At 40.9% G+C, this 12,749-nt stretch overlaps 1 protein-coding gene across 4 annotated transcripts; it reads left to right on the forward strand.

Moving 5' to 3' along the window:
• Positions 1-1,572: 1,572 nt before the first annotated feature.
• On the forward strand, positions 1,573-11,734 carry BLCAP (BLCAP apoptosis inducing factor). 4 transcript variants are annotated; one of them, XM_063297148.1, is made up of 3 exons: positions 1,573-1,908; positions 8,313-8,554; positions 10,019-10,148. In XM_063297148.1, the coding sequence occupies exons 1-3, from the start codon at positions 1,893-1,895 to the stop codon at positions 10,028-10,030; spliced, it is 270 nt and encodes an 89-aa protein (XP_063153218.1). In that variant the 5' UTR covers positions 1,573-1,892; the 3' UTR covers positions 10,031-10,148. The 4 variants fall into 4 exon arrangements, with proteins under 4 accessions (XP_063153218.1, XP_063153219.1, XP_063153221.1 ...); XM_063297149.1 differs by lacking the exon at positions 8,313-8,554 and having other exon boundaries at positions 1,763-1,908; positions 10,019-11,734; XM_063297151.1 differs by lacking the exons at positions 1,573-1,908; positions 8,313-8,554 and adding an exon at positions 2,409-2,609 and having other exon boundaries at positions 10,019-11,734.
• Positions 11,735-12,749: the final 1,015 nt, after the last annotated feature.

The raw sequence follows: 12,749 nt of genomic DNA on the forward strand, positions 1-12,749 counted from the left end.
CCAACGCAGCACTTAATGTCCGCCTCTGCATCTCCATTCCGGGCGATCACACTACCTAGATAGGTGAACCTCTCTACTTCCTCTAATTGCTTGCAGTCCAAGTACTATTCCTCATACTGGGGCTGTGGAGCTCACATGCATGAGCTTCGATTTCTCGGCGCCTATCCTGTTTGCCTTGCCATCCAAGACAGTTGTGGCATGTTGTAATTTCGACTCATCTTCCTCAAGGCTATAGCATCAGTGAAATCCAAGTCACCAAGGTGACTTTGGTCAGTCCAGTGGATGCCTGTTCCAATGCATGCTCCAGCTCGCTGCATGACATAATTGAGGGCCATAAGGAAGAGGACAAGATACAACCTTGTCTAACCCCATTGGTAATCTCAAAAAAGTCCATATGACCATTCTCAGTCTTAACACAGCAGCTTGATCATTGGTACAAATTCTTTAAAAAGGTAACGAAGACTGCTGGTACGCTATATAGGCGCAGGATCTGCCAAAGGGACTCTCAATGGACGCTATCAAAAGCTTTTTTAAAATCAACAAAGTTGATGGCTAACAGGCGCCAATACTCGATGCAATGTTCTATGATATTTATTTTATTTATTATTCACATTTCTATCACCGCCCATCTCCCCCCAAAAGGGGGACTCTGAGCGGTTCCTCAACATCTGCTCACTGCAGGACCTTCCACAATGGAATCCAGCTTGTTCTTCTCTCAGGTGTTGATCAATGGCACTTCGCAGCCGCCTAAGGAGAACTGCACAAAATGCCTTCCTGGGCACTGAGAGAAGGCTAATGCCCTGCCAGTTGGTACATTCAGAGATGTTACCTTTCTTGGGGACTTTAACAGTGTTTGCACTGAAGATGTTGCCTAGCCTGGCAATGAAACGTCTGCAAGAAAACAAGGCTCAGAGAACATCAAGGACTCCACTTTAACAATGGCGCCTCTTCGCCAACACTTATTAAACAGCTTTGTCAGCTCTTCCACCATAGCCTGCCTGCCATACTTTATGATCTCTGCAGATATCACATCCAAGCCAGATGCCTTGTTTTTAAGGCTTCTAATTGCAATCTTGACTTCAATAGTAATCTCACCAGTGTCCACCTGGAGTTCTTGTTGATCATTCACTTCCTTAAAATTGTATATACTGGTCGGGTCTGGCTGGTTGAGGGATTCCTGGTTGAGGGAAAAAAAGCTTCTACAAGTAGCAAAAAAGCATTTTGCCAAAACCATAAACAAAAGAATCTTTTCCCCTGACCTGCTACCTTTCGGCCTGCAAGGAGTTGTTCACACGGAGGGGAGTATTCCAAAGTGCCCTCTTCTCCACTTGGATTCTGGTTCGCTTCGTTTCCACCTCATTTTGGGGCCGCAGCCCCAGGCAGCATGGTGCTTCTCGCTTTTCGAGGGAAGAGCATTTCGATCACCGCTCCTCAACCAGGCACGAGGAAGACTGCGGAACCAGCTCCCTGTCGTCATCACGTTAGCGCAGCCGCACCCCGTTCTCCTTCAAAGTCCGTATCTGTCGGATTCCAGTACGTACTTTCCATCCAATCCCCTCATTCTCTCATCCAGTATTTATGAGGCATCTTCCGCTTCCAGCCTAACGAAAGGACCTTTCCGCCTTGTGAGACCGGGACGGTGGGGTTATCTACAACGGTGCCTGCTCAGAACACCGCTGATTCTTGGGGACAGATCGGTTATTTCTGTAGTAGAAGAGGAAAAGTAGAATAAGAGGCGTGTGTGGAAAGCCAAAGGCCGTCCAGGAGGAGTTGGGTTGCTAGTGCTCTAAAAGCAGGCGCTGGTGAAGGCGACCCGAGAGGACAGTTGAAGGTCCTACGTGGTGTGAGAGACGTAGCGAACGAGTGAGAGGGGCGAGGGGCGCTAGGGCGCTATGGCGTGGAGGGCAGGTAATGGTGCTGGCAGGGGTGGGGACGGTTGGGAGCTCTCGAAGGTGTTGAGGCGACTCTCGCTGGGAAGGTATAAGCCCGGCGGATGGGCTTCTGTCTCTCGACGGCAGCCCTGAGGAGGGATATGTCGTGGCCTCGAGAGCAGGGAAGGGTGTGTCGTTTATTCATACGCAGCGCTTTGGGCTTGGGGGATGGGATGGGCGCCTTTATTTGGGCGGGATCCGTATTTCATTTGGGCTGGAGAGACCTTTTCTGGACTCTGCGGCGTCCACGATCGGCTGGACCGAGCGATCGCTTCTCCTCCCCCCCCCCCCCCCTCCTCCGGCCACCAAATCCGTTCTCAGGGCAGGACTCGAGGATCGCCCTGGGAAGTTCGGTTCTGCAGACGTAGAGCGCATCGGCGGAACCGCACCCGCAACCCGCACGCCCCGATCCCGAACGCGTGCTTTGCTTATGGAATTCCCTGCAACAAGAGGATGATACTGGCTGCTTTTCTAAAGCAGCTCAGACAGAGGGAAGGAACAGGGTAGCCGGAAGTTATACGTGTATTTGGCAGTGCCGGATCTTCATCGCGAACGTAACTTTCGAGAAATGGCTGGTACTAGCTAGCTGGCTGTTCCAGAGGTATATAAAAGGTTTGTGGGAAATGGATCGACGAGTGGGTTTGGCGAGAGCAGTTTGGTAGAGGTGTTTTCCTGCTTGTGAGCTTCACAGAGGGATATGAAAGGCCGCCGTTGAAACAGAATGATGAATTAAAGGGACCATGTCTCAGCCTGTCAGACATATTAAATATTAACTTCTTTTATCGAGGTCATCATTATAATTCTCTGTAAATTATCATTATCCATGGTAGACCTTTTCTTAACCACTCTCAGTCTTTTCTATTGTACCTGTGAACCTTGGGCATTAGAGAATAAATAGTATGGTGATTGTAAATGGGTTGGTAAAAGTGGTAGATTAGTAAAATCTGCCATGTTTTTCTAAAGTGGGAGTCCCTAACTTAAGGTATTTTAGTATAGAGATTTAGTCATCAGTTTAACAGTTCAGTGAGAGATCTGCTAGTCCACAGAGATGTTCATATAGATTAGGAGATATATGGAAGGTTGGGAACTGAATAAACATTGTGTAAGCCTGTTCTCTGTTACAACATAGCAGGACAGATCTTGCAAAGATCTATTTTTTCTTTGCTGGAAAACTGGGAACACTAATACAGCTTTTGACAGATAGGGTAATAAATAGTTTAGATAACTTTAGTTCTGTGTTTGGGGAAAACAATGTTTTTGAAAAACCAAGAGGTAAAATTATTCCTGCTGCCGTATTTATGATTCTTAGTTTCCATATTTGAAGCTTCTCCTTCAAGTTTTGAAACCAATTCGTGGAGTAGATAGACATTTAGATTGAAACATAAGGAAGAAATGCATTTGTAAAATCAGATTTGTATCCAATATATTAAGGTTATAGAGAAACAGAGGAAAATGTTAAGAGAGTACCAAGATAGTTTGATCCTATAGATTTTTAAATGTTGGGCTTGGACACTGAAAGAATTTTACTCAAGAATAAACCAGAGATGATAAAATCTTAAATAGTGATATTTTATTAAACTTATAATGAAAGACCATTTCCTGCTTTAGGTGAATTTCACTATTAACCTTTTTGTTTTTAAGAAGAGATTTTCTGTTCTTCATTGTGCAATTCCAGGGAGTTTTGATAACTTATCTGTTTCAACTCTGTATCTTATTTCTTCCAGCTCTTTTTCCATCCTCTGATTGACTGTGTTTAGTACAAAGAATATCTTCATGAATGTACTTCTTTACATATTAGTCCACATTTGACAGTAATATGATTTTTCTCTAGCCCCTGCTGGTATCATTTTGGCTCCAATATATGTGGATGTCTTAATAAATATTCTTTTAAAAAAATCTTTCTAATTTGCTGATGGAGAGCCAGTTTGGTGTAGTGGTTAAGGCACCTGGCTGTAAACCGGAGACCATGAGTTCTAGTCCCACCTTAGGCACGAAGCCAGCTGAGTGATCTTGGGCCAGTCACTCCCTCTCAGCCCTAGGAAGAAGAAGGCAGTGGCAAACCACTTCCAAAAATGTTGCCAAGAAAACTACAGGACTAGTCTGGGTAGTCTCCAGAAGTCAACATGATTTGAAGGCACACACAAAAAAAGTGCTGACAAATCATGGGGGAAAAGTTGTTAGTTTTATTTGCTCTTGTATCATGAAGTAATTCTTAGAGGTGGATATATTTTAGTTGTATTAGTTTTGTGACCAGGATAGTTTGCTGTGCACTGTTTGTAGTATACAAATACAAAATAGGCAATTTCAGCTTATTGCTAACGCCTTCAACAACAAACTCATTTTCTTAAGGAAATAAAGTCTACATATATACAACACCAAAGATACAAAAAAGGGAAAAGACTTCCCTCAATGGAATTGCATGCACTATGGTTAGATATTTGTCTTATTTGTCTTATCCTCAGCAAAAATAAAATACTGCTGCATTAATTGATACTCATTAGCTCCTGTAAAAATTGAAAATATTTAATTTTGCTGATATAGAGTAAAAAAAAAAGGCACTGAAGCCTGTCTTAAGATGAAATTCCTGATTCATAGTATTTCTCCATTTATCTGAAGATTTGATTTTATTGAAGAATAACAGTTTCCTTTGCAAAAAGGAGAAAAACACCTCCTTTTCCTTCTAGAGTTTTCACGATTGGAAGATCTGACTTAGATGAACCTTGTAATTTATTTCTGTTTTTTCTGTATATGCTATTTCTCCTACACCAAAAGTTCCCAAAATATTTTTGCTTTGGAGTTGTTAAACTTTTCTTTATGTACAAAAGTCTATAGCTTCCACTCATGTGGCTTGCATTTTTGAAGGTTCAGATTATTGAATGAGATTCTTCTGGTTTTATTTAAAGCCAGTTGTACCTTCTTCAAGTCATCTTGATAGCTCAGTTTCTTCTAGTAGACTATGGGAGAATGGGATAAAACCTTTACATGGTTTGTGTCCCCAGATATCTAGAACAAATAGATAGGCCTCCCTTGCTCGGTGTCCATGAATAGCTATAAAGGTATAAAGGAGAATTAGTCATGGTCTGTTTCATGCCACTCCCAGATGATGATCTCATGATCTTGGCATGTAAATGTCTCCAAGTGGCAAGGAAATGGAAATTAAGTTTGTAATGGAGGATATATTCTAAAGAATGGGGTGAGGCAAGTGAATAGGCAGTTACTATTTTCATTGTTTTTGTACTTTTGTACTTTGAAGTTAATGTAGTTTTGATAACTTGAACGCTCCTATTAAATGCTTCCTTGGTGATTTCAGTGCAAGATGCAGGGAAATCTCAGATGATCCGTAGTATGTCTAATTAATGACAACAATTAGTGAACCTTGGGTGATCTCAAAAACCTAAGCAGAGTCAGATCTGGATAGTACTTGGATAGAAAATCCCAGGGCTATACCAAGATTGGGATTTTGAAAAAAACTTCCTGGAAGAAGGCAGTGGCAAACTGCTCCCATGTTGTTATCAAGAAACTTGCATGGACATGTCCACAAAATCACTAGGAGTTGAACTGGATGTCGGGGGGTCCTTACTTTATCGCTAATGCGTTATGGTCATCAGATCCAAAGATTTAATTGTGATACCTAAAATCATGATTTAACTTGCTCTAGCATTAGCTTGATCTTCTAGACAGTGGATAGGTTTTGATTTTGGGCAGAAGCCTTTCCCAGATCTGTTACCTAAGATTCTTTTGATAATACATATCTTGCAGTTGAACTTGAGATTTTATGTGGATTCTTCTTTGTCTCTAAAACTGTAAATTGTGGGAGACAGTTGGAACTGCCATTAGCAAGATGCTTAGAAAAAAAGCACACTGAATCTATAATTAAAATATTGTCGTGGTTTTGCAGAAATTCAGCCTGGACAACATGCAAGTTTCATAGAACACCAGAAATACCTAAGATAGTTGACAACAGAAAGGGTTTTGATGATGTCTATATAAAGCAGTAAGGGAGTGAGCGGTGTCAAATCCAAGCTGCTTCTGACTTTGGGAAACCTTATGAATGAATGACAGGTTTGTAATTCCCATGAACATCTGCTCCTACCTCTCAGATGTTGGATTCTAACATCCATAAGGACAAACTTAGATCTCTGGTTCATACATAATGATATGCCATAATGTGGTTTGTTTATTTTGGTTTAACGTGTGAACTAACACTGTGCCTTGCTCAATTAGCTATGAAAAACAACTGACACTGAAAATGTCTTTCAAACAGCTACAGTAATGAGCAAGGCTATATTGTAGCTGGATCCATGCGTCATACTCTAAACTTCACAATAGAACAAACAGCCAAATCATACTATGGCTTGGTTCATACATCATGCTTAACGATGATATGAATAAACTATAATTTGCTGGTTTGACAGAAACCATGATGTATAAACCATAATGGTTAGATTTACATAACACATTTTGCCAAGACTACCTCAGAGGAACTTAGTGTGTGTGTTCACAGCTTAATGCATTCACACAATATTATACCAGAATTTTAAATTACAGGTTGTTGAAGAACCTATAACATTCTATATAATGTGTATTGTATTATGTCCTGCCTTTCCTTCAAGAGTTCAAGGAAGAATACATAGCATTCCCTTTCCCAAATTCCCCCACAGCAACAATCCTGTGAGGTAGGTTGGGCTGAGAGAATCTTCAAAACCACAGTGTGGTGAACTATGTCATAGAGTCCTTGACAGGTACAATGGCGCTTGGAAAAAAGGCATTAGTGTAGTGCAACTCAGGTACATAGATGTGGAGAAAAAAATTGCTTATATTCATTGCTGCCAGGTGTGATGAAGAAAAGTAGCAATTCCATAGAACACGTGTTCTGCTAACATTAGTTGGGATTATAAACCACCTACTGTTGGGGAGAGTTCTGCACACGCTATACCCTTACAGGTAGTCCTTGCTTAATGACCATTTGTTTAGTGACAGTTCAGACTTATGACAGTGGTGGGAAAAACCCAACTTACGACCATCACAGTGTTCCCACGGTCACGTGATTGCCGTTTTCAACCTTCCCAGCCAGCTTCCAGCAAACAAAATCAGTGGGGAACCATGTGATTCGCTTAATGACCATGCAGCTTGCTTAACGACCACTGCAAAAATGTTCGTAAAATTGGGTTGATTTGACTAAACCTCATCACTTAGCCACCAAAATTCCAGTCCCAATTGTGGTCATTAAGTGAGGACTACCTGTGCTAGTAAAAATAATGGGATTTTTTTTTTCACCGATTTTCCCCATTTCCCCTGCATTTTTTTCCCTCTTTGAAAATATCTAGCAAGTTGACTGGAAGTCTAAAGATGAGTGTGGTGGAAGGGGTCAATACCATCCATTTCCCATTTCAGTTGCTCGGAACCTCATCTGGATTTTGGTTTTGTGCATGAAATGAAGGGGCTTTCAGCTTTGGCTTGTTAGATTTCAGCTGCCTATCCAGTAAAGGCAACTAAAGAAACCTGAGCAACTAAATTGAAAACTGTCATCTATATTTTAAGAAAAGGGCTTGCTAGAGCGTAGGTTTTTTTTAAAAAAAACCTTCAAATAACTTTCTGAGTATTCCTGGAGGCATGGGGTCTTTCAGAACAAGTAGGCAAACAGCTGATACGTTTTTCTGCCTGTACCAACTGCAAGAGAGAAAGTAATCACAAAATCTTTGGATGTTCCCAAGGTAGTTAGCTTTATGTGATGGTTTCTATGGCAATGTGCATAATACTATCTGATAGCTTTTCAGTGGACCCTGGAGTGGAATAGCCTTGTAAGCTTGTTGTTTTTTTCAGGACATTGTCCTAGGGAGGAGTATATATGATCTGAATCTGATGAGATGATCTCTATGTATTTTTATCAGTTGAAGTGGTACATAAAATGTCTTATAGATGTGATGAGGCAATAGACTGATAATATTTAATAATCCTTTCTGTAATATCATGTACCTGCTTAAGGTACCCGTTTATAGGTTGGAAAACTCTTGCTACCCATCTTCTAGTGAACTATAACTAAATTCTCTTTCTTGAGCACAGATATACCATGTGTCCCCAAAGAGTTATCCTTACATTAAATAAATGCTGTTCAGCTGGATGCCATGCTTCAAAATTATTTGTTTTTGTTTTGTTTTAAGGAAGCCACAGTCAATTTTACTGTGTCACTGTGCCTTCATAAAGTAAAAGTGCTATTGCTTCCTCTTACCTGAATCTTAGGAGACAGGAGGTAGGATAGGCATTCCCTGGCATTTACCACTTCAGGAGTAGTAAGGTGCTTATCTTGGCAAAGTTAATATACCAGTAAATTGCATTGCACTGATTTGTTTCTGTATAAATGGGAAATATATACCGCTGCAGGTACAGAATTAACTAGACAACCTGTGACCCGTTGGGTCATCCTGTCAGACTGCCAGGTGAGAAAGGGAGCAAGGGAGCATGCGGGTGGCTGGCACAGCACAAGCGCAGAGAGACTAGCAGAGAGTGTGTGGGTGGGGGAGACTTATCCAAGCAACTTGCAACCTTCCCTGCCCGGTTCCCCATTGACTTTCTCCCTGCAAGCTTCCCAGGCAGGAAGTTGCAAATCCAAAGCCAGCAGGCAGGTAAGTGGCTGCTGCTGGATGGGGGAGGGAGCAAGGGCTTCCCCATTGACTTGTAAATGAGGATCATGCTACCGCGGCAGTTGGCTGACTGCACCAGTGCAGCAGCGCTGAACAGCAGCAGCACAGTGGCACTGAAACAGCAACAACTTCCCCAAATTTCATTCCCACGGGAGTAATGGGTCCTGGCATTCTGTAAGATAGCCCATTTGAGGTACCCTTGTTGAAAAAGTTTTGCCCTATGATGCAACATTTCTCCCAATTGAAGGTTACAAAGTATCAAACAGACACAAGAGTTTTAGTAGTATATAGATGTTAAAGATCAGCTTTCCTGTAAAGTACTAAAGCTAATTATCTTGGTAGATCATAAGTTGTACAAGTGTGATGTCACAGAAGGTTTTTCCTTTGGGATTCCTTTTTTCAGCTAAACATAAATGTTGTTTTCAGATTCAATATATTCTTAGAAGTATAACTACAGTTAAATTTCAGTTGTTTCAGGAAACAGGAATATGAAAATGTAACTAGTTCATTACATTTTTATGCCAAAATGGGATTATTTCCTAAAAATCTATGTCCTGTTTTTTCAGCGTCTTCTTTTCTTAGCATTTCATTTGGAAATAATAAGTTAGCTTACATTTCTACCCAAAGTTCAGAAACTAGTGAGATCATTCTATATGTGAGAGGACCTCTCTCTTTCTCCCTGGTTTCCAGTCTTTGTTTTACAGTAGTTGCATTTTTCCCTTCTCATCTAATTCGAATAGCATTTATTTAATGCATTTTACAATTTTAAAATGGTGCATATACATTTTCAACATCCCTATGACAGTGTTGTATGGCTAAATGAATATTACTCCAAATAGTTGATGTGGTTCTGAGATTTAAAAATGATGCCTTTAAAAACCCATTTAGTTAATTCAGGACTGACTGAGGGGACATTTAAACCAGGTATTTACTGGCTCTTACATTGGACAGTACTATATCAGCCTCAATATGTGAAGGGAAAAGGAAAGTATAGAATTCATTGTAAATTATGTTGATTTTTCCCTAGTTGTTATAACTTCATTGCAATGAGAGAAGGTGTGTAGGTCTATTGTTCTTATATTTCAAATTCAGGAAGCTGTTGTCATTCATATTTAGGGAGTTTTCACATGTTAATGCTCATAGTTGAAATTGGCTTTGGTCTTTTTCAAGTGTATACTCAAACAGCAAGGGACACAAATACATTGAAGAAGTTGTACATAACAGAAAAAGACCGTGACGCTGCAAATGTTCCATGCCCATTCGGTCCACTGTCTTGGAGAAGAAATAGCTAAAATTTTGTGTTCTGACTGGGGATTTTTGGCTACAATAACATTTAAGGGGAAGGGAAGTTCTGGATTGTATTGGTAAGCAATGCAAATATATAAAAAGCAAAAAGAATTTGTGTTACTGACCTGTCCTTTTTTCCTCCTTCCCTTTTCTATCAAGATTTACTTGTAAATTATCCCCAAGTTTTATGAAGCCTGGTTGCCTGATTGGTGAAGAGCTGAATGTGCAGAGGAGAACTTTCATATTGCTACTTGGATTGCTGCTGCCCCTGTGACGTCCTGATCCCCAGGCACCATGTACTGTCTCCAGTGGTTACTGCCGGTCCTCCTCATTCCCAAACCCCTCAACCCAGCCTTGTGGTTCAGTCACTCAATGTTCATGGGCTTCTACCTACTGAGTTTTCTGTTGGAGCGGAAACCTTGCACGATCTGTGCCTTGGTCTTCTTGGCTGCTTTGTTCCTCATCTGCTACAGCTGCTGGGGGAATTGTTTCTTGTACCACTGCTCTGGTTCCCAGCTGCCGGACTCTGCTCATGACCCCAATGTGGTTGGCACCTAAAATCTTCTACTTGGTTGCACTTTTTTTTTTCCTTTTAAAAGGACGGTTTCATGGAAAGGAGGGAATATAAGGCATGTGATTGGAGTACATGTTTCCGTTAAAATGTATCATTCTTGATTATCTGCACTTCCACAATCTGCCTGTACAATTTGACAAAAGTTGTTAATCGTAGTAACTGGCATTGCTGTCTGTTCGAGGGTCTGAAAGCAGAGTTGTTCATGGGTGCCCATCTCTTCCTTCTGTATTATTGTTTGAGTTTGGTCCTTCCATTTCTGATTTGGTGGTGAAGAGACCCATTGCGTGTTGTCTGATGTTAAATCAGAATGTAGTCATCAGTCCTTTGGAACACGTGTCTCTGATCTCGTTGAAACAGTTGGAAAGCTGTTTCTCCACCTCGAGTTCAGTAGGAAGCTAGTGCTTATCACTGTGTTCATCTGAAGGGGAACGTTCAAGTGGCTAATAAGCCCGCAGCTCCTGGAGCCAGAGGCTGCTTATGATCCCAGCCGGCCATCCTGGAACATGTGTACTGCCTGTTTTCCAAACTACTTATCTAGGTCAGAGCTCAAAAATCCCACAATCCTCACAATGCCATTTTTACCGCACAGATGCCGAAGCTGGTCTCACTCTCTCCTGCCCCTGCCAGAGATCTACTTTTTATGGAGGATCCTGAATTGGAAAGAAAGCATGCTCTGCTGTAAAGTTTGGGGGGGCTTTTTTCTTGTGTTGCATTTGAATTTTAAGCTGCCAGTGTTTCTAGCTTGAAAAAGCAATTGGAGTGCAGGGATGGATCACTGTGCCAGGTCCAGTATCGAGGCTGCTTCTCCATACTGAATTGGGGCTGTCAGTTGAGTAATGTGCTGCTTTTTTTTAAGCCAAAAGTATTATATTGTCACAAGCAAGTGAGCCCTTGTTCACATATATAGGTGGAAGAAAGAGACATCTGTTTAGGTTACGTATCTTCATGGGATTCTGGGGAGCCCTTTTTCTAGTGGTACCTGGCTCATGGTTTTATTCCACTCCCTTTTCCCCCACCAAGACTCTGCTTTCTTCCTTTCTTAGGGGCTATTTGCTTGTGTGAAATATAAGGTAGCCCCGAGGAGAAGGCAAACAAACACTTTTTCTGTTACTCCAAAGTTATCTTCCCATTTGGCTCCACACAATCTTCCTTGGAGAAGCATTGCTGAAAAGGCATTTTCTCTCTCTTAAAGGACATGGAACTGAGAATCCAATCGTGAAACCTCAATAGTTTTTTTTTTAATTTTTTGTTTGTTCATTGCACAGCTGTTCAACAGATTTAATAAAGCTTTATAAACTTTGGTCTGTGGATTAGTGCCATTTATGATGCAGTCACATTTTCACTGGGCTAAGACCTTTGCATTTGCAGCAGCTTTTCTTTTTCACAATACCCCGAGACCATTTTTATTTCAAGAATGAATTGGTTGCAGATCCAAAGAGAATTAAACCGAGATTTTCATGTGGCAATTTAGGTGCTGACCTGCTGACCCATTTCACAAAATGTTCCAATGACTGTTTTTTCTTGATTTGGAAAACGATCAGGCTTCCCGGGCAATAACGGGTAACCTGAACTATTTTCTTTCTTAATTGATTTTCCTAATCTTAATCAATAGTAAATGATATACTTGCAGCAAGAGTAGAGGTTTTTTAAAATTATGGGATCTGCTTATTTAGAGATTCTGTTAGTTTTCTCTATTAGTTTTGTGATGCCCCTTTTAACTACTGTGGTTTTGTTTTGTTTGTTTTGTTTTGAACACAAGAGAAACTAAAATTTGGCTAAAACTGGGCAGCCAGAGGGTGGAGTCTGGATTTTATTAACCTTCCTCTTTTTTTATAATGTAAGAACTGCTTGAATTGTGCACAAGCAATGGCCTCAGGATAGAATTTCTAAATTGTGTCAATTTTTCCTGATAATTTATTAAGAGGAAATATGATGATCAAGTTTTTTCTCTCACACCTTTTCTAAGCTCTGCATTAAAAGCAGCTCCTTTTTCTGCCCCAGGAGCCTCGTAAACAAAGCTATAAACCTACATTACTATAATTTATTATTTCTTTTTCAAATTTCATTTGCCTGCAGTCAGATGGGACATTCTCTAAGAGATGGTACATTGAGGGAATTGACAGATGTTAATCAAGAAAGTAGAAGAGGCAGGGAACAGCAAGAGCAGTAGATAAGATTATAAACACAGGTTTTAAAAACTGATAAAAGTTACAGGTAGTCCTCACTTAACGACCACAATAGGGACTGGAAATTGGTTAACTGGCGCGGTCATTAAGTGAATTGCTACGTGACTAGACCCAAATTTAAGGTCCAATC

Source organism: Candoia aspera, chromosome 3 (genome assembly GCF_035149785.1).
Source record: "Candoia aspera isolate rCanAsp1 chromosome 3, rCanAsp1.hap2, whole genome shotgun sequence".
Lineage (NCBI taxonomy): Eukaryota > Metazoa > Chordata > Lepidosauria > Squamata > Boidae > Candoia > Candoia aspera.